Source organism: Anabrus simplex, chromosome 4 (assembly GCF_040414725.1).
Source record: "Anabrus simplex isolate iqAnaSimp1 chromosome 4, ASM4041472v1, whole genome shotgun sequence".
Taxonomy (NCBI): Eukaryota; Metazoa; Arthropoda; class Insecta; order Orthoptera; family Tettigoniidae; genus Anabrus; species Anabrus simplex.
This window is the reverse complement of record NC_090268.1, coordinates 165806218-165826922: the sequence shown is the minus strand read 5'-3', so window position 1 is coordinate 165826922 and position 20705 is coordinate 165806218. Positions and strand designations below refer to the sequence as shown.

General features: G+C 39.6%; 1 protein-coding gene across 1 annotated transcript in view; it reads right to left on the bottom strand.

Moving 5' to 3' along the window:
- Positions 1 to 2103: 2103 nt before the first annotated feature.
- Positions 2104 to 20705, bottom strand: part of LOC136872537 (peroxiredoxin-6) — a 53806-nt gene continuing 35204 nt past the window's right edge. Inside the window, exons 2-5 of the mRNA XM_067146338.2 lie at positions 19026 to 19182; positions 15485 to 15702; positions 8908 to 8983; positions 2104 to 2326 (exon numbers count right to left, since the gene is read on the bottom strand). Of these exons, the coding sequence (XP_067002439.1) occupies positions 2198 to 2326; positions 8908 to 8983; positions 15485 to 15702; positions 19026 to 19182 (580 nt within the window). The 3' untranslated portion in view covers positions 2104 to 2197. The remainder of the gene's footprint in view (positions 2327 to 8907; positions 8984 to 15484; positions 15703 to 19025; positions 19183 to 20705) is intronic.

Here is a 20705-nt window from a genome sequence, read left to right as displayed (position 1 = left end):
GCAAGATGCTTTAGCTAATGGATCTACCTTATACCTGGCAGACATTTTCATTAATGACCTAGAGAACAAATTATTTAATTCAGGACACCCACTTATAAATAAAATCATATATGTGGATAACATCACAATCCTCTCCAATGGGAATAAAGCAGAAGAAAAAAATGAACTACTCCTTCTATGCAATATATGTAACTTACAGTGCCACATCAACTTCAATATAGAACATGAAAGCAACAGATCTATTAAAATCTGGACCACACAATCACAGATAAGAAACACAAATTCAATATTAATAGAAAAGCAACATAACTCCCCTTGCCACTCAAACTCACAAAGAATGGCAACATTTCAACTATGCTTCATAGAGCAATAAAATTATCCTTATCCTGATGAATATAGGACTAAAGAAATTCAGTTGATAAAGCAAATGGCCACAAAAAAATAGATACAGTCCACATATGATAAATAAAATGCTTAGAAACGTTAGGAAGAAACCAGCAGAAAAATCCATGATGGAAAGTGAACACTAATAACAAGATTTGCAGTACCACAGCATACCATTTCTTGGAAAAACATTATCTCAAATTGCCAGAGCCCTCAAGAAGCAAACTATAGCTTCTCAACCATAAACAACCTGGGTCAGATTGTACCGCACTCAGTCAATAAACCAGATAAATTCAAACAGACTAGTGTGTATAAAATCACCTGAAAAAATTGTGAATGTTCTTACAATGAACAAACTGAAAGAGGATTTGACATCAGATTTCAAGAACCCATGGCAGCACTTCAGCTACATAAGCATGACAAATCAGCAGTTGCTGCACATCTACATGATGCAGGACATGAAGTATCAAATATACAGAATTCTCTTACCATTTTATGCATATATCCAAGAAGGATGCCTCCGTGGCTCAGGCGGCAGCATGCCGGCCTCTCACTGCTGGGTTCTGTAGTTCAAATCCCAGTCACTCCATGTGGGATTTGTGCTGGACAAAGTGGAGATGGGACAGGTTTTTCTTCAGATACTCCAGTTTTCCCTGTCATATTTCATTCCAGCAACACTCTCCAATATCATCTGCATGTACCATTTTAACCACCTACCAGCTCTCCTGCCATTTCTAAATTTCTGGCAATACTGGGAATTGAACCCAGCCCCTGAGGATGGCAGCTAATAGCACTAACCATAACATTACGGAGGCGGGCAAGGATATAATTGAAAATTAATATTTAAAAACTATGTTAAGCTTTAGGAGCAACTGTATATTTCTGGGATGACACTCGCCTACAGTTTACCCAACACAGATGTAATAAATTCAATAGTATAATACTGAGCGAGTTGGCCATGCTGTTAGGGGCACTCAGGTGTGAGCTTGCATTTGGGAGATAGATAGCCCTGAAGATGGTTTTCTGTAGTTTCCCATTTTTATACCAGGGCACGGCCACTTCCTTCCCACTCCTAACCATAAGATCTACTTGTGTCACTGCAACGTAAAGCAAATTGTAAACATAGTACAATATTCTTTGAAAACAATTGTGTATCAAGTATAGCACCATTTCACCATCTGACGATGGAGCAAAGTCTCTGCAAATGCATAGTGGAGTAAATAATTTAACAAACCTTGTGACTGGTAACAGTTTTTATTATTTCATGCACTGTTATTTCAAGAGTAAGCAAAAAATTGTACTGGACAAAAATAGTTTAAACAAAAATAGACTGATGTTGTACAAATAGTGTTTGAGAAAAAGACTGTTTGAAATCGTACCGGTATGTATCTTAAAACCTGGTCCTGGATGGGGTGACAAAACACAAAATTTGGTCAGGCATTTCCTCCATGATAGTGGTGCAAACAGACAAAAAAGCTAAAAATTGTTAATATGGTCTTAAATTGACCTGAAACATATACATATCCAAAATATTGTAAAATAAGCAAACGTAGAGACAGAAGACTTGTATTTATGTAAAATCTAAGATAAATATATATAAGATATGTCTGCAGCATGAAGAAGGGTTTTCAAATCCTGTACTTTACAAACTGCAAACCTATTTGGTACAGTACTCCAAGGTTATACATTAGATTGTTATTTCTTATAACAGACAATAAGTAGAAAGAATATATTCTTTTTTATTTTTCAACACAGCAGTTATACAACAAATAAGCATTTCAACATTTCATTATTGGCTGTAACAAGCAGTGTTTCAGTAGTCAGTTGTTGTGCGCACATAGTTGATGCCAGATGGCATTTTAACAGTTTCCACACCCTTGGGGAAAAGCCGTGGAAGATCTTCATCCTTGACACTTGGAAGGATCATCACCTTTGTCCCAGGCTGAAAAACCATCACATCATGTACTTTTAAACTGAAAATAATCTGTAATTACAACAGAATATGTGTTTTTATAGGTTAAACATGTTTTTAACCCTCCGTTACACGCGCGCTCTGTTGTAACACCATTACACGCGCGCGGACTGACAGTCCGCGATTGTTTGTAAGCTCCCATTCCTCTCATTTCAATTCTTTTTCCAAGAATTCTTTATTTCCCTCTTTTGTCAATCCGTCTTACATCGTAATTACTTTATTTTGATTTTATTTATATTGATACATTTATATACCATAATCTACATTTACAAGAACATTTCAGTCCTTTAGGATAAATCAGAAGTTATCAACTGCAAATCACAGCACTTAGCAAAATTAATTGTAAATTAACAATAATTGGTTATTAATTTACTTCTTGGAATAAAAATGCAATCGTTACATTCTGTTAATTGATGTATTTTGCTCGGAAGAAGTCACGACGTCGTGATGATCTTGCCATGGAGTAAGTGCATTTCATTTCATCCACCTTATCAACGCCCGACTTCGTGTCATTATAGGTTTGAGGGTTTTGACCCATATGAATCGTCATCAACAGAATGGTCTTCATGGAAAGTAGATAGAACCGAAACAACTTTCTATTTTCTTGACTTGCATGACACAAGGGTATATATAGCGATTTGTGCATGTTACGATTTCTGGTAGTATTTCTCGGTAAAGAACAATTGCGCCTCAGTATTCCTGGCAACTCCTACTACTCCAGGCAAGTGTTTTATAATATTATGTTCAAGTTGTCTGACCCTTCCATTACGGTTCATTACAGGCCGATGATTCAACTCAGTCCCGTCCTTTCCTCCATACATTTCATGCTGCTCACTTTCAGCCACGTCCTCTTCACATGTGGACTGTTCGCTCTCATAATTATGATCACTATCGTTTACGACGTCCCGATCACTATCATCACTTGCACCAACTTCATCGTCGTCCAACGACTGCTCGATTTCATCCATAACTCTCGGAATAAATCGCACCAACTCCTTGGAAAGAGGACGCAAAATAATTATTCATACCTCATTTCGTAATGTCGTGTTTATCCCATTATAAATAATCACAAGAAGAAAATATATCAAAATGAGCCCACTACTACACTTGTAGGTAAAAAAAGTATATAATTTTATAATAAATAATAACGGAAGAATGGATAACTTTCCAAAAGAGTGAGTAAGATTAACAACTCACCAATACACGCCTGCGGACTCAGACTCCGCAAGTCTGCAGTTGACAATATGAACTTCTGTAATCAACAGCTCGGCGATTACTCAGACATTCTCACGCTATCACGGCCTTTGTATTGTTGAGGAAAGAAGCTACAAGAAGGCAGCCCGTTCTGCCTTGCATTTTCGGCCTATGATAACAAAGAATAATAAAGTGCGGACTCTCACTCCGCGGCGCATGTAATGGAGGGTTAATGGTTTGGTATTTTAAAAATGTGTGTTATGCTTCACACGGTTAAATAAGATAATAAATCGGGTTGTTATTTCTTGTACTGGTAGCTTTGGACACCTGTTGCCCAGTTGGTAGCGTTGCCATATTTGAAACTGAAAAAAATGGGGGATTACAATACTGTAAAGTTTAAAAACTGGGGGAATTTATATCCAGTGGTTTATTTCACTTGTTTTTTACTAGGATTTTTTTAGAAAATCTGTTTTAGAGACAAGGCTGTCATAGCATTATACACATGTTACATTTTTCATGTTGTACAGTACATTTAACATAATTTTACATTTTCAACTGTATGTATTTTGCTTGTCTGTCCACTGAAAAATCTAAATGAGAAAATATTTTCTCTACAGCTGTTTTATATGCAGGTATGGCAAAACTACTCTAAATAATTCAACACAATCAACAAATATTTCACATCACAGCCTGCAAGATCACATCGACCATCTGTACTCTTAACTCCCCTCTTTGGTAATATGTCTCTCAGTCATGGCCATCCATCAATACTTCCTACCTCAGCCTGCACAGTTGCAAGGTAACATTGAGTCACGCATTTTGTGTATCACTAATTTCGTGATGCAAATGTTCAGATGATCCCCGGCCATAAGACATTTGTGGCAAAACCTTCAACTCTGATACAAACAAGAACTGAGTGACACTTTCATGGTTGACAACTTTAAACTGATTAGACCTGCTACGGAGCAGACATAACAACAAATGTACTCAAATCTATAAAAATAAAATAGAATTAAATTACAAAGTGTGAAGAATTTGCCAGAAGGCTAGGTTCCTGGGCATTGACTGCCAGGGATCAAAATAAAATAAAATAAAATAAACGAAAAGAAAAGAAGAAAAGAAAAAAAAAGAAAAGAAAAGAAATTAAAATAAATTAAATTAAATTAAAATAAAATAAATAAAATAAAAATGGCATATGGCCTCCGGAGAGCCTGGTGCAGGTCTTTTTCTCGTAGATGGCCTATTAGGCGACTTGCATGCCTGTGAAGATGAGGGCCCTACCTAAGATGATTTCTAATGCTGAATATAATACAGATGGTGATTCCCATAGGGAATTTAAAATATTTGTCCCGAATGAGTAAATTTATAATACCAATATAATGGTCCGTTATTGGACATTATCAATTTTCCAGCTAACTCATTCTTGGTTGCCTGCGTTTCGCCCTCATGTGCTAAGTTAGGCTCATCAGTTGGGACTTAGCACACCACCCAAGACGCAAGGCTAGTGCATACCGTGGAGGCCAGTGCATAGGCTACTTGAAGCCACCAGCAGTGCCAATGCACTATGAGAGCTATGTCTCATTTCCAAAAAATTGATGCCTGCCTGGCCATCAGATAATACAGATGGTGATTCCCATAGGGAATTTAAAATATTTGTCCCGAATGAGTAAATTTATAATACCAATATAATGGTCCGTTATTGGACATTATAAATTTTCCAGCTAACTCATTCTTGGTTGCCTGCGTTTCGCCCTCATGTGCTAAGTTAGGCTCATCAGTTGGGACTTAGCATACCACCCAAGACGCAAGGCTAGTGCATACTGTGGAGGCCAGTGCATAGGCTACTTGAAGCCACCAGCAGTGCCAATGCACTATGAGAGCTATGTCTCATTTCCAAAAAATTGATGCCTGCCTGGCCATCAGATAATACAGATGGTGATTCCCATAGGGTATTATAAATTTACTCATTCGGGACAAATATTTTAAATTCCCTATGGGAATCACCATCTGTATTATCTGATGGCCAGGCAGGCATCAATTTTTTGGAAATGAGACATAGCTCTCGTAGTGCATTGGCACTGCTGGTGGCTTCAAGTAGCCTATGCACTGGCCTCCATGGCAGCTCTGGTTTCCCTTCAAAACGAATAAATTTCGAACAACACCTGCTCTGGTTGGAGAGGGGAACACACATAACACACGCCCGAAATTTTTCGGCTGGGTGGCCATCATCTTTAACAGCTCACTCAGTCGGCCCACTATAAACACAAACAGGCAGACGCCTAGTTGGCAGTCGCCTATCCTCATCATGACCTACTGCCTCATCCCTGGCGTGGAACTCCACATTCCCGAAGATCACATATTTGAAGACCTCCAAGCAGACGACGTTCCAGTTCTCAACGCCTTCAGACTACAGGACGGTCAGACCGCAGCACCATCTACTCACGTGTTAGTCCAACTAGAAGGAGAAGCAGCCCAACGCCGCCTGTTCACCACCGGAGCAAACATCCATAATAAAACCTACGCAGTGGTGCCTACCCCCCCATGCATCCTGAACCAAATAAAAGCCGACCCTTATCACATCCCCATCATCCAGGTACCCCCATCGCCCCTACCAACCTTACCCACAACAACAACAACAACAACTACCCTCACAACCATAACTCCGTCAACTTGTACCCCCTCCCCAGACATATTCACCACCGTCACAACTTCCCACCCATCCCCAGTAATGTCATCATCCCAGCAGACCCCAGCCACCCCACCACTGCAATTTCCGCCGGACGCCGCAGTCTCACCACCAGCAAACCAACAACAGACGCCCCCACCAGCCGTCTTCAGCTGCGTACTACGTGGGATATCTCCAGAAGTTACCGAGCAAAACATAATCCAAGAACTACGAAAAACTGGAGTCAATGTACTTAGAGCCATCAGAATTTACAACAGCCATGGACCTACTTTCATGATGCGCCTCCAGATGCCCAGTAAAGAAGACGCCCAGCACCTCATCAGTACCGGCGCACAAGTCTATGGTCGCCGCCATCGAGTAGAGCCCTCCCACTCCCCACCCCTACCCCCACGAAACCGCCAACCATCGATCAATTCACACCGCCGCCCCCAGCCAACCCTCCCCTGTGTTCCCCCATATCTACAACAAACTCCGTTCCCTCTCCCAACTGGACCCATCCCTCTACCCCTCCAAACATACGACCTTCTTCGCCTCCTCATTCTATCTCTCCATAACATCACCACCATCCTCCAGTTCCTAACCTCCCATAGCTACCCCGGACCCTAAGTCCGACCGACTTAGGCACATCATACTCATCCTTAAGAATTGTATCACCTCATCCATCAGTCTGCATTGTAAAACTCACCAAAATATCAATAAAGTCTTATATACCAGCACTTAGACAAGACACAAATCCTCTCCCATCTCCTAACTCTCCACATCCTTTACCCACCTCCTTCTTCCATCACATCTCCCCAACCCGCCCGCATCTCTTGGCCAGAGAGAGGGCGACACCCTCTAGGTGGCCCGCCCCACCCCTTCAGGGTGGGGAATGAAAGCATTGAAGCAAGCAAGCAAGCCTCCACGGTATGCACTAGCCTTGCGTCTTGGGTGGTGTGCTAAGTCCCAACTGATGAGCCTAACTTAGCACATGAGGGCGAAACGCAGGCAACCAAGAATGAGTTAGCTGGAAAATTTGTAATGTCCAATAACGGACCATTATATTGGTATTATAAATTTACTCATTCGGGACAAATATTTTAAATTCCCTATGGGAATCACCATCTGTATTATCTGATGGCCAGGCAGGCATCAATTTTTTGGAAATGAGACATAGCTCTCATAGTGCATTGGCACTGCTGGTGGCTTCAAGTAGCCTATGCACTGGCCTCCACGGTATGCACTAGCCTTGCGTCTTGGGTGGTGTGCTAAGTCCCAACTGATGAGCCTAACTTAGCACATGAGGGCGAAACGCAGGCAACCAAGAATGAGTTAGCTGGAAAATTTATAATGTCCAATAACGGACCATTATATTGGCATTATAAATTTACTCATTCGGGACAAATATTTTAAATTCCCTATGGGAATCACCATCTGTATTATCTGATGGCCAGGCAGGCATCAATTTTTTGGAAATGAGACATAGCTCTCACAGTGCATTGGCACTGCTGGTGGCTTCAAGTAGCCTATGCACTGGCCTCCACGGTATGCACTAGCTTTGCGTCTTGGGTGGTGTGCCAAGTCCCAACTGATGAGCCTAACTTAGCACATGAGGGCGAAACGCAGGCAACCAAGAATGAGTTAGCTGGAAAATTTATAATGTCCAATAACGGACCATTATATTGGTATTATTAATGCTGAATATGCCACACACACCCAGCTGCTAAGCCATTGGAATTAACCAATTAAGGATAAAATCCTGACCTGGCCAGGAATTGAACCCAGGACCCTCTGTACCAAAGGCCAGCACGCTAACCATTTAGCCATCGAGCCGGACAAATAAATGATAAATATATTAAATAATTTTATTGTAGATGAGAAAGCTGGGGTATCTAGCAAAACTGTTCAGAAGTTGGGGGAAGGGTCTCAAAAATGGGTAATGTGGTAACCCTACCACTCACTCAAGAGTGGTCTCAGTTTCAATCCTAACCGGTGCATGCGAAAGTCATATCCTTGTGGTTCAGGTACTACAGATCAGTGGAGAGATGGCATAGAATGACATTAGTATATGAATAAGCTTGACTGGAGCTTTTAAAAGGGGGAAAGATAAAGCTAGAATTCAGGACAAAATGGGGTAAATATTCACTTATAGGAGAAGGAATAATGGATTGGAATAATTTATCAAAGAAAATGTTTGATAAATATCCATTGTCTTTGAAAACATTGATGAAAAGTCTACTTAAATAACTGATAGGGAATCTGGCATCTGGGCAACATTAATAATTGACTGATTATGTAAATTAGGTTAATTTTGCCATTTATGATTGTGTAACAACTGGTTGAAAGCACTCCAGTGATGTCATTCATTTATTGTAGCAAAGGTAGTGAAAGTCTAATTTATAAGAATTTATAAGAACTGGTATTATTCTGTTAAGGATGTAATCATTGAAGAAACTAGTTTTCCAAAATTACTCTTATGATATTTTTGTGTCTCAGAGCCTCAAACACAGATAATGAGAATGGAGATAATGAGGAATAGGACCATGATGAGAAATGTCCTACACCCTCGAAGTACAAGTGGAAAGAGCAATGGAACAAACTCGTAATAATATCCACATCTTCGTTTTACTGTTTATAGTTCTTATTGCAGAATCACTAGATATAGCACTTCAAAGGAAGCTTCTTGACTTACCGTCCAGTTGGCAGGGGTTGCAACCACCTTGAGCCTGCTAGTCAGCTGCAAAGAGTCTATCACCCGTAGAATCTCACTGTAAGGGAAACAATCAATATAATTGGTTTATGTTAGCATATGAGGAAAGATAAATAGGATATGTATATGCAGTGTGTTACAATAAGTTACAGCCAAACTTTCACGACCAATTCCTCACACGTAGAAGAAGAAAATATGTTATATGAAGATAGATCCGGAAATGCTTTATGTCTGTGTTAGAACTCATTTTGTAGGATTCTACATTGTACAGTAACTATGTGAAAGACACACGAACAGAACATACCAGCATACCACATGCAGTCCTTCTTTCGTGAAATGTTCAACATTTTCAACATGCATACGTAATACTCTAGAGATACACGAGTGAATCTGGGATTCAATGCAATGGTGGGTTGATGTATGTATCAATGCTAAATTTTCTTAATGATGTATTGGTACCTTTTCCTAACAAAGATGACGTTTACACATAATCAAGTCAGTGGTGGCTGGTAACAACAAATTCTTTATTACCTCGCCAACAGCTCATTTGCAGACCCATGTTCACTAAGACTTTTTTGCTTCTAATATCGAGTAATTATAGAGCTGTTTCAATTTGTGCTATTAATTATGATACACCCTGTATAAGAACAGGGACATGAAAAAGATAAGTCTAGCTTAAGCCAGCAAGGAGAACAGATATGTCCTGTGGTGTGTGCCAGTTGAGTGGAGTGGAGAAGGAGTGGGGGAGCGGATGGGTGAGGAGGAAGCTCGGAAGATGATCGGTATTGAGCAGTACAGGGTCACTGTTGGGAGATGGCAGGGAAGAATGATGAAGGGAACTAATAATAAAAAAGAATGTAAGGCAGAGATGGGAGTGAAGGAGGAGATGCTGTTAGCGGCAGTGGTCATCACTGTGCTGCTGGTTATTGGAGGAGTGGAGGTAAATCTAGGTCCACAGAGTAGTAGCAACATGAGCTGGGAAGACATAGAAATTATAAGGAAGGTGGTAAAGGAGGTAGTGGAGGAGTTATGCCCATTTGATCAGTTAAAATAGATGCTACAGGAGTAAGTCCAGGAGCACGAAAAGACAAGGCAGTGGATCCAGGAATACATGAAAGATACTAAGGCAAAGATGGAGGACAGCGAGAGAGAACTGGTGTCCCTAAGGTAGGAAATAAAATATATGGAAGAGGAGGTGGTAAATTTGAAGAAAGTAATAGCAGTCTGGATTGTAAGAAGAAATCCATATCTATTTACAGGGTGGAGGAAGAAAATATAGAAGCTAAAGTGGACATAATTTACAAAGTGGTAGATGTCATTCAAAAGAAAGTGAAAATTAACTTTAGTGAGGTCGATATAGATAATGTGGAGAGGGTAGACAAGGTGAGAGGGCGCAGACCCATAAAAGTGTTGCTGCTATCTTCATTGATGCAGATATAGTGACGAGGAATGCTGCTAATCTACAGAGTGAGAAAATTGGGAATAAGAGGGATTTGGGAAGAGAGGAAAATATGAATTTCAAAATTTTGAAGAAACATCTAGTGAGAGCAAAACTGCTGTTGTTTAGAGCATATATTAGGGGCCAGATACTGGTGGCAAGCTACAGGAATTGGACAGTGATGAAACTGAAAGCATTGGAAGAGAGTTGGAAGCAAGAAGAAATTAGTAGGTCAGGTGAGGATGTGCATATTAGCAAAAGAGGAGCACCGAGCAGAAGTAATATCATCGAAGTGGTCTTAAGAGTCAGGGAAGCGGCAAATGAGCTGAGGATGGAAGTCTGTGCGAGAGAAGAAATGAGGATACAGGAAGTGAAGATGGAAGGGGAAACACAAGAAATGGCAAGTGGTCATTAACGAAGTGAAAATAATGGTTTGAAGGAAGAAGTAGAAGTAAGAGGTGCCTTGGCTAAAGGGAGAAGCTTGAGCTTAAAGGAACTATGGGGTAAGAAGGGTAAAAGTGATGAAGCATAGTGATGAGAAGTAAAAAGACTAGCGGTAGTAGTAAGTAAAATGGTTTGCTTTTGAAATGTTTAGTGAATTGTGTGTGGTACTAAGGTAATTTGGAATTGATTTGGAGGGTAAAGTATATGTGAATGATGAGTTGGTGGGATGAGAGGGTTGAGGTTTTGTAAGGACTAGTGAATTTATTGTGGAGTTAGATTGTGATTATATTTATTGATATATTTAGTGATTTGAGTGTAAATAAGGTAATTTGGAATTGATTTGTAGGGTAAAGTATATGTGAAGGATGAGTTGGTGGCATGAGTGGATCGAGAAGTTCTAATGAGTAGTGAAGTTAATGTGGAGTTTGATTGTGGCTATCTGGTGGTAGGGTAAGAATGATGATAAAGGGGAGAGTGTGTCTGTTAAGGGTAGTTGAAAGGAATAGTGAATAGTGAAGATAAGACAGATTATGAATAAGAGGCTGAGTTGGTGGTAGGAGATAGGAAAGTGTGGAGTTTGATTGTGATTATATTTATTGAAATGGTGATTTGAGTGTAATTAAGGTAAGTTGGAATTGATTTGGAGGGTAAAGTATATGTGAATGATGAGTTGGTGGGATGAGAGGGTCGAGAATTTTTAATGATTAGTGAATTTAGAATGGAATTAAGGTCATTTGTAAGATTGATTAGTTAAAGGATAAGAGTTTGATGTGGATGGATATGAGAATGGAAAGTTTGATGGTAATTTTTTGGAGTGAAGGTTGCTAAGAGTGATTAGACATGATGGCAGAATTTAAGTGTGGAATTTGATTGTGAGTAATTTGAATTGAAGAGTGATTATTTGATGAGGTGGATGAGAATTTGAAATGTGGAGTTAGTTTGGGTTTGTATAAGAGGTTGATTGACATGAAAGGAAAGTGTGAGATTGTGGTTATATTTATTGAAATGTTTAGTGATTTGAGTTTAATTAAGGTAATTTGGAATTGATTTGGAGTGTTAAGTACATAAGGTAATTTTGGGTGATGAATATGTTGGAATGAAAAGAGTTTATTTTGGTGAGATAGTTAAGTAATGGCATTTAGTAATTAGGAAGTAGTTCATATTAAAATTCTAAGTAAGGAGCTTGTGGCACACCAACACGACAGGTGATGTAATGCTAGAGCTGGGTATGCAACCTGAGGAGGTCAGCAGAGAGGACAATGTACGGTCTGGAATGTGCTAGATTGTGAGCCCAGCCGGAAGAGAAATGAAGGTTTTGTAAACTACCTGTGTCATTTGCCAATGTTATTTTATTTGACTCCATTTTATTGTTTGTTGTTTATCCTGTTGCCGTATTGCCATGGCCATTGGATCTCCGATAAGAAGTTGTTCGTGGGCCATATGACAGTATCAGTTGTTCATTTTATCTTAATTTATTCTGGCTTATAGGCTGTACATTGTTATTTTTCTCATTTAACAGATCAAATGGGTAATTTACTGTAGATCTGGAGGAAAATAATAATAAAGACATGAAAAAGGTAAACAGATTGACAGGTCAGGGTGGGACAAGGACAATTTCTACATCTTCACATAGATGGGCTCTCTCCTCATCAATCTCAGTTCCTGTACATTCATATCTGAAGTACTTATTTGATTATTGTTTGGTCGGAGGAGCTATACCAGATGAATGGAGAGTTGCTATAGTAGCCCCTGTGTATAAAGGAAAGGGTGATAGACATAAAGCTGAAAATTACAGGCCAGTAAGTTTGACATGCATTGTATGTAAGCTTTGTGAAGGCATTCTTTCTGATTATATTAGACATGTTTGTGAAATTAATAACTGGTTCGATAGAAGGCAATTCGGTTTTAGGAAAGATTATTCCACTGAAGCTCAACTTGTAGGATTCCAGCAAGATATAGCAGATATCTTGGATTCTGGAGGTCAAATGGACTGTATCGCGATTGACCTGTCTAAAGCATTTGATAGGGTGGATCATGGGAGACTACTGGCAAAAATGAGTGCAATTGGACTAGACAAAAGAGTGACTGAATGGGTTGCTATATTTCTAGAAAATAGATCTCAGAGAGTTAGGGTAGGTGAAGTTTTGTCTGACCCTGTAATAGTTGAGAGGGGAGTTCCTCAGGGCAGTGTTATCGGACCTTTATGTTTTCTTATATATATAAATGATATGAGTAAAGGAGTGGAATCGGAGGTAAGGCTTTTTGTGGATGATGTTATTCTCTATAGAGTGATAAATAAGTTACAAGATTGTGAGCAACTGCAACGTGACCTCAAAAATGTTGTGAGATGGACAGCAGGCAATGGTATGTTGATAAACGGGGTTAAAAGTCAGGTTGTGAGTTTCACAAATAGGAAAAGTCCTCTCAGTTTTAATTACTGCGTTGATGGGTTGAAAGTTCCTTTTGGGGATCATTGTAAGTATCTAGGTGTTAATATAAGGAAAGATCTTCATTGGGGTAATCACATAAATGGGATTGTAAATAAAGGGTACAGATCTCTGCACATGGTTATGAGGGTGTTTAGGGGTTGTAGTAAGGATGTAAAGGAGAGGGCATATAAGTCTCTGGTAAGACCCCAACTAGAGTATGGTTCCAGTGTATGGGACCCTCGCCAGGATTACCTGATTCAAGAACTGGAAAAAATCCAAAGAAAAGCAGCTCGATTTGTTCGGAGTGATTTCCGACAAAAGAGTAGCATTACAAAAATGTTGCAATGTTTGGGTTGGGAAGAATTGAGAGAAAGAAGAAGAGCTGCTCTACTAAGTGGTATGTTCTGAGCTGTCAGCGGAGAGATGGCGTGGAATCACATTAGTAGACGAATAAGTTTGAATGGCGTTTATAAAAGTAGGAAAGATCACAATATGAAGATAAAGTTGGAATTCAAGAGGACAAACTGGGGCAAATATTCATTTATAGGAAGGGGAGTTAGGGATTGGAATAACTTACCAAGGGAGATGTTCAATAAATTTCCAATTTCTTTGAAATCATTTAGGAAAAGGCTAGGAAAGCAACAGATAGGAAATCTGCCACCTGGGCGACTGCCCTAAATGCAGATCAGTATTGATTGATTCATCCCAGCCCCTGACAAGCTTGTCTCTGCTTCCCAGCTTCATCAGGGCCATCTTGACATTACTTCATCCTCGATGTGGGGTTTGTGGAATACGAAGCAAGTTGGATAACAGATGAAAAGATAATCTGCTTCTCCCAAACATCACAAGGTCTTCCTCTTGGTCTCTTTCCAGGAACACTGCGGTCTAAGTATACTCGAGATATCCTGTGGGGATCCATCCTTTTCATGTGACCATACCATTGTGATCCTTCATGTCTAGGATCTCCAGCAAGCTTCTTTCCAATCTAAGCCTCCGTTGCATATCAACATTCCTGATTTTATCCATTTTTGTTTCTTGTAGATAAGAATGGAGTAACTGCTGCCACTTCCAGATCATACATCAATATAGGTACCAGATATATTTTGTTCAAGCTGATCTTGGAAACTAATGTAAATGTTTCATCCCAAAGTATTTGATCTACAGTGAGACAGAATGTGGAAGCTTTCTGTATTCTGTTGCTTATTTCCTGAGGTATGGTATTGTTTGAAGACAGAAAATGACCTAAGTACTGGAAGTTGTCTACAATATCCATTTCCTCATCACCAATTCTTAGATGAACGGTTGGAGAGTTTCTACTCATTACTCTTGGTTTTGCTAATTTTAAGACCTAGGGTTGTAAAAGCTTCATGTCAAAGATCTAGTCTAGCTTATACTTCCGCTTTCGTGTCACCCCATTCCATTACATCATCAGAAAAAAAAAAAAAAAAAAGAAAAAAAAAAAGAGGAATACACGTGGTAAATTAATATTTTAATTTTTTTTTACTATTTGTTTTATATCGCACCGACACAGATAGGTCTTATGGCAACAATGGGAGGGGAGAGGCTCGGAAATGGGAAGGAAGCGGCCATGGCCTTAATTAAGGTACAGCCCCAGCATTTGCCTGGTGTGAAAATGGGAAACCACGGAAAACCATCTTCAGAGCTGCCGACAGTGCGGTTCGAACCCACTATCTCCCAGATGCAAGCTCACAGCTGCACGCCCCTAACCACACGGCCAACTCGCCCGGTGGTAAATTACTAGGAACACAGGATGAACATACAAGGAGCAAAGTATCCCAACATATCAATAATAAAAATAATTTGTTTCAAGAAAGAAGAAAAGTTAATTCTATTACAAGTAAGTGGATTTGGTCCAATTTCTTTGGGGGGGGGAGTACTTCCCACCAATTATTTTAAGGGGAAGTTAAACTAGATAACTGTGCCCTCATAACTATAATCAGAAGAGATAATAGACCATTTTAAGAATTTGGTAAAAGAAAGACTTGTAAACCTGATACCTTCTGCAGCAGAAGAGAACAAGAGTTGGCCCGGGGTGGTTGTATTGGAAAGATGAAAGCAAGGAGGTTGGCACAATTAAATGGAAGAAATGCCATGTTTAGGCAGGATCTCTGTAGTGGCCAACTCATGCTCCAAAGAGAGAGCATGAGCATTATTTTTTTGAGAAGTGAAAATAATTCATCACGTAACAAAAAGTCTTGATTTCATATAACAGTATCATGAAACTCACTCAACATTCCTGCCAGTAGATGTTGGGTAGACCATGGAGAGCTTGAGCTTGTGGTCAGGTCCGATGATATAAAGAGCCCTCACAGTCATTGCCTCAGCCTCATTAGCCTTGTTCTCCTCATCAATCATATCCAGAAGAACAGCCAATTCCCGCTTGTCATCGGCAATGATTGGGTAGGGGAACTCACCAGGAATATCCAGGCAGTATGACTTGATATCCTGAAAAGAAAAACAAAAAAGAATTGTACATAAGAGCATGGGTCATCAGCTCGTTGGTTTAGGGAGTAGGCTCTACTTGCTACGCTCATGTCGACTGGCTATCGAGGGAGGACGGAGCACCAGACAGGCTTCATGTATACAGTGGTATACATGTATACAGTGCCATAAAAATAGTTTCTTCTTCTTCTTCCTATTATTGTTTGGTCTATTATTATTAATTAATTAATTTGAATAATATTATGGCCCACGTGGAACGAATAGGATGGATATTATAGAGCATACGCGTATGAAGGGACGAGAAAATGTTTCACAAACAAAGGAAAAAAGATAGCAGTATATACTGGTACTGTATTTCTACAATAAATGTATTGCAATTACATTTACAAACCATAGTATTAGGACACTTTTATCAAGAAAATACAATTTGTATAATTTCTTTACATATTCTTCTTAAAGGAACATACATTATTTTAAAAAATTGGTAATGGTGACTATGAAAGCAAATAAAAAACTAAGCAAATTAAAATTCATCTTTGGCGTACATCTGCTTTCTAGGATCTTTGGGCTCTTTGTGATTGTAATCATATGAATCTTTGGTACTACTGTTTGCATACTGGCAAGTCACAGTGCATAATTTAGCTTCAGATCGGTAAGCTTTCTTCTGTGCCTAGATTTACAATCTTCATTATTAAGAAGAGCTGGTTGCACAAATATATGGATCCAATCATGTTTAACATATTTTTATTATGTTTGTACAATGTAGAGATTCCCTTTTATGGAATATCAGTATAAAAATCAATGTGTTTATACTTATTTAACTATCGTACTGTCACTCAAACAGCTCTAGCTTCCGTACTCATGACTTTATGAACTTCCCCTCCGTTCTTCACTCAGCTGCTCCCACCCCTCCCTAGCACTGAGTAGGCTGGCTCTGAAGGCCTTTTGCTCTGGTTGACTGCATAAAAGCATATTTGCATGCTTTTGCAATTATTTCAGATGTAATATTACCATCCTCACAGTGAAGTAACTGAGGTGGTTGCTCATTTGCTCATTTTATTCTTTGCAATACACACTTCTTATTTACACAGAGGCTCACCACTTGTATGTGTGCTTGACAAAAATGAAGGTTTCAAGCGAGATCTGTCATTGCTTCCATTTACTTATGGCTGGTCTTTCTCTTTATCTTTGTGTTGCATGCATCTAGGAGATGAGTTGGTTCAGACCCTATTGACAGCAGTCCTCCATAAGGTTTTACATACATACGTCTGTATTATAGACTTTACCTCCTTCAGTGGATCAGTGGCGAAGTGTTTGACTCATGATTCCAAGTTCGCAGGTTTGATGTTGGCTGGGGTAGTAAATTTTGAGGGATGGACAAAAATTTTTCCACCTATGTCAAAGTTGTTGGCATGTTAGAGATCTCTGGTAGCGCACTCATTTTCATCCAACAAAATTAAATCAGCCATAGTATCCATTTCAGTAGAATAGTAGCACAATCATAATGGTGAAATTGGTAGGCAGCCGCATAGATGACACTTCTTCAGAAGGTGTGCAACATGGTAGCTGTAGGCATATTATTACGAGGGTAAGTTATGGCAACTATTTTTTCTTCATATTTGCATGGTGCTATAAAACAATGGTCATAGTCCTGGAAAGCATGATACTTATATTATGTGGAGACAGTACAAGATGGATAGGTAGGCTACTATGCACAGGGTGATGGGACTGCACTACTGAGTCAGGCTCTCTGCAGAATGGATGTGATGAGGTAAGAACAGAAAGTGTACATCAAGCTGGCCGTTCACCAGGGTTGCAATGCCAAAGAATGTCATAGAGAGCTTGTGGAAGTTGTGGAGAATAATGCACTTCCGTACCGAACCATTGCAAGATTGCAGCAACATTTCATCACAGACATGTCACTTCATTCCACATGGCACAACAATGACAGCAACCTACTACAAAATATTTCCACAGAGACAGTTACATTAGGGACAAACGCCTAGACCTTCTCAACAATGCCATCCTTCTGTATGACGACAGACCACATGCAGGCAGCTTCAGTGCTGGAGGGTGGTTAGTATTGGAAAACCCACCATACTAGCCGGACCTGTCTCCGTGCGATTTTTACCTCATCCCCAAAGTGAAAAACCATTGTGTGGGAGATGGTTTGGAACACGAGAGGACATTGTCAATGCTGTAAAACATGAGACTGCAAACTTCGCACATGGTGAGGCAACTGGTATCCATCATCTCCCACATCACTGGCAACATATTGTGGGTTTACCATAAAGGTTATTGTACTCTCTGAGAATAAACATTATGTAGCATAAGGATTTCATGGTTGAGAGTCTTGTTGCTTTATATCCTACACCTGGTAAACATCCTCCTCCACCTCCTCCTCATCATCATCATCATCATCATCATCCAGCTCCTGACAGGTTGGGGCATTTCTGGCACTTCACCTTCCTCTCTCCTTCCACCATTCCTATTCTATCATTTTGTTGTGGTTCAGGTTTCTTCTTCTTGCACTCCTCTTTATTGAATTTATCCACCTTGTTCTAGGTCTTCTTCTCACTCTCTTTCCCTCAAACTTCATTTCCATCATGTGTTTTGATATTCTTTTCTCCTCCATCCTCTTTACATGTCCAAACCATCTTAGTCTATTCCTATCAATTCTCCCATTTAGGTTTTCTATTCTGACTTCCTTTCTAACATCTTTGTTTCTCATCCTGTCTTTCCTATCATACTTGTTAGGCATTTCATTTCACTGGCTTGAATTCTTATCTCCTCCCTACATGCCATTGTCCAAGTCTCAGCTACACAAGTCAATATGGGTGGATAATACATTTTGTACATTATCTCTTTACACTTCCTTATTCCAGACAAGGTTTCTTACACTCTGGTAGACTGCATTACTCTGTTACACCCTGTTGCTAATCTCCATGCCCAGCCTTGTCTTTAGAAACATAATGATTTTGTGTCGAAGGTTTGTAAATATATTAAAGTTTAAAATGTAATTATGATTTAAGTGCAGTAATCTTTATATTAATAATTTTCAAAAGAAAATTAATTTCATACATCTGCATAAAGAAGTTTTTCTACTCAAAGTAAATGATGTGTAGCTTATGTAAAAAAGCATAAGTACTGTAAAAAATTACCTTGGCAACCCTGCTGATAAATCTCTTTATAATGCCCAGTAAAATATGTCTCGATGAGACATGACTAGAATATTGCATTTTGTAATCTAGGCAGATCAAAAGGTTATTTTACAGATGATATTGCAAGATCATTTCCTCCAAGCACAACATTGTGGTCAAACTCACCGCAACCCAGTTGTTGTGGTCCTGAAGCTTATCGCAGGACAGAGCAAGTAGTTTGACATTGCGCTTGGCAAACTCGTGCTGATGTACTGCAATGCGTCCCAGTTCTGTGGTACACACGGGAGTGAAATCTGCGGGGTGTGAGAACAGCACACACCAGCTGAAACAAATAATGTGCATCTAAACACTACGTTGCTTTATAAGTGGTCAATGTACAAATAGGGATGTTGACAAGTCATTAATACAGGGTGTTTCTTTATCTTGACCACCAAAAATAACTCCATACTGGAGCTCCAAATGAAAAAGTGTTTCATACAAAAGGTGTATTTATTAGTGAGATATGAGTACTAATACTGGTTTTTAAATGGCACTATGTATTTATTGGTCAGGAGTTCAGTTAAGCTCATCAAGACCTATTCAAAAATGTATCACAATGTATACATTTCAGGAAATGAACATTAAAAATGGCTCAGAAAGTGGAATCTCTACTGCCCCCATTTGTAGTACTATCTGTACGGGTACTGCAAGGGGTGGAATATTCACATCATATGTTCAACGTGGTGACAACCATTTGCATCAATACACAAGTTCAGTAGGTGGATGAATGACAACACTGATTTTTCCAGTGTTGTCTGCTGAAGAGCATTACAAGCATGTTCTCTGAAGTTGTCGGAATTTCTCGATAGACAGCACCTTTGAGGAATCACCAAAGAAAGTACAATAGGGCGGTTAAGGACAGGAGACCTAGCAAGCCACTGAACTGGTCCTCCACGACCAATACACCTACCAGGATGTTTTGTTCTAGAACATGATGTGCATACATGGCATTATGTGCTGGACATCCATCTTGTTGGTACTGCATTAACATTCTGTTCCTTAGAGGTATCTTCTCTAGAAGACCAGGAAGAATAGTTTGTATGAAGGTGGCATATTGCCTGCTGTTTTGATTACCATTCACATAATAAGGACAACCATCTCATACCAGACGTTTACTCTCCATTGATGCTGATGGTCCACCTATTGAAGGTATCATGAATTCTCGATGGCCAATAATACATGTTCTTCGTATGGATTTGAGAATGTCACCCGGTGGCCCCGAGTTCGATTCCTGGCCGGGTCAGGGGTTTTTAATTGTAAATGATTAATATCCCTGGCCTGGGGACTGGGTGTTTGTGTCGTCGTTAATGTTCCTTTCCTCACATTCAACACTTTACACTTCCGCCATTTCCAAACACACGCACATTCACAACATATGGTGCAAAGTAGGGGAAAAAGATCTTCTTAGGTCGACGCCCCGAATAAATAGCACTTATTTCATAAAAAATTTAAAAAGCCAATCATGGAGTGAGGAGGAAGGGCAGTGAAGAGTTTCACATGAGGTGCAATATGTACAGTACTACAGATCTATTAAAGCAATCTGTGTGTCTGACAGCTCGCAGTGTGGTACTTTCAGATGGCAATTACTATGGCAACCAATAAATGGCTCTCAGAAGAGAAGAGAATTCTAAGGAATAAACACTTCGGATTCAAACTCACAACATTTGAACAAAGGAAGTACACCATTTCTGACAACAAAAGGGCAGCCAGGCCCAACAGAACGAAGAAGCTGAAAAGCTGACTCTATTTAATACTATTAGACTTTAATGTATATGACCGATTAAAGTGCTCCAATGAGGGCATAAA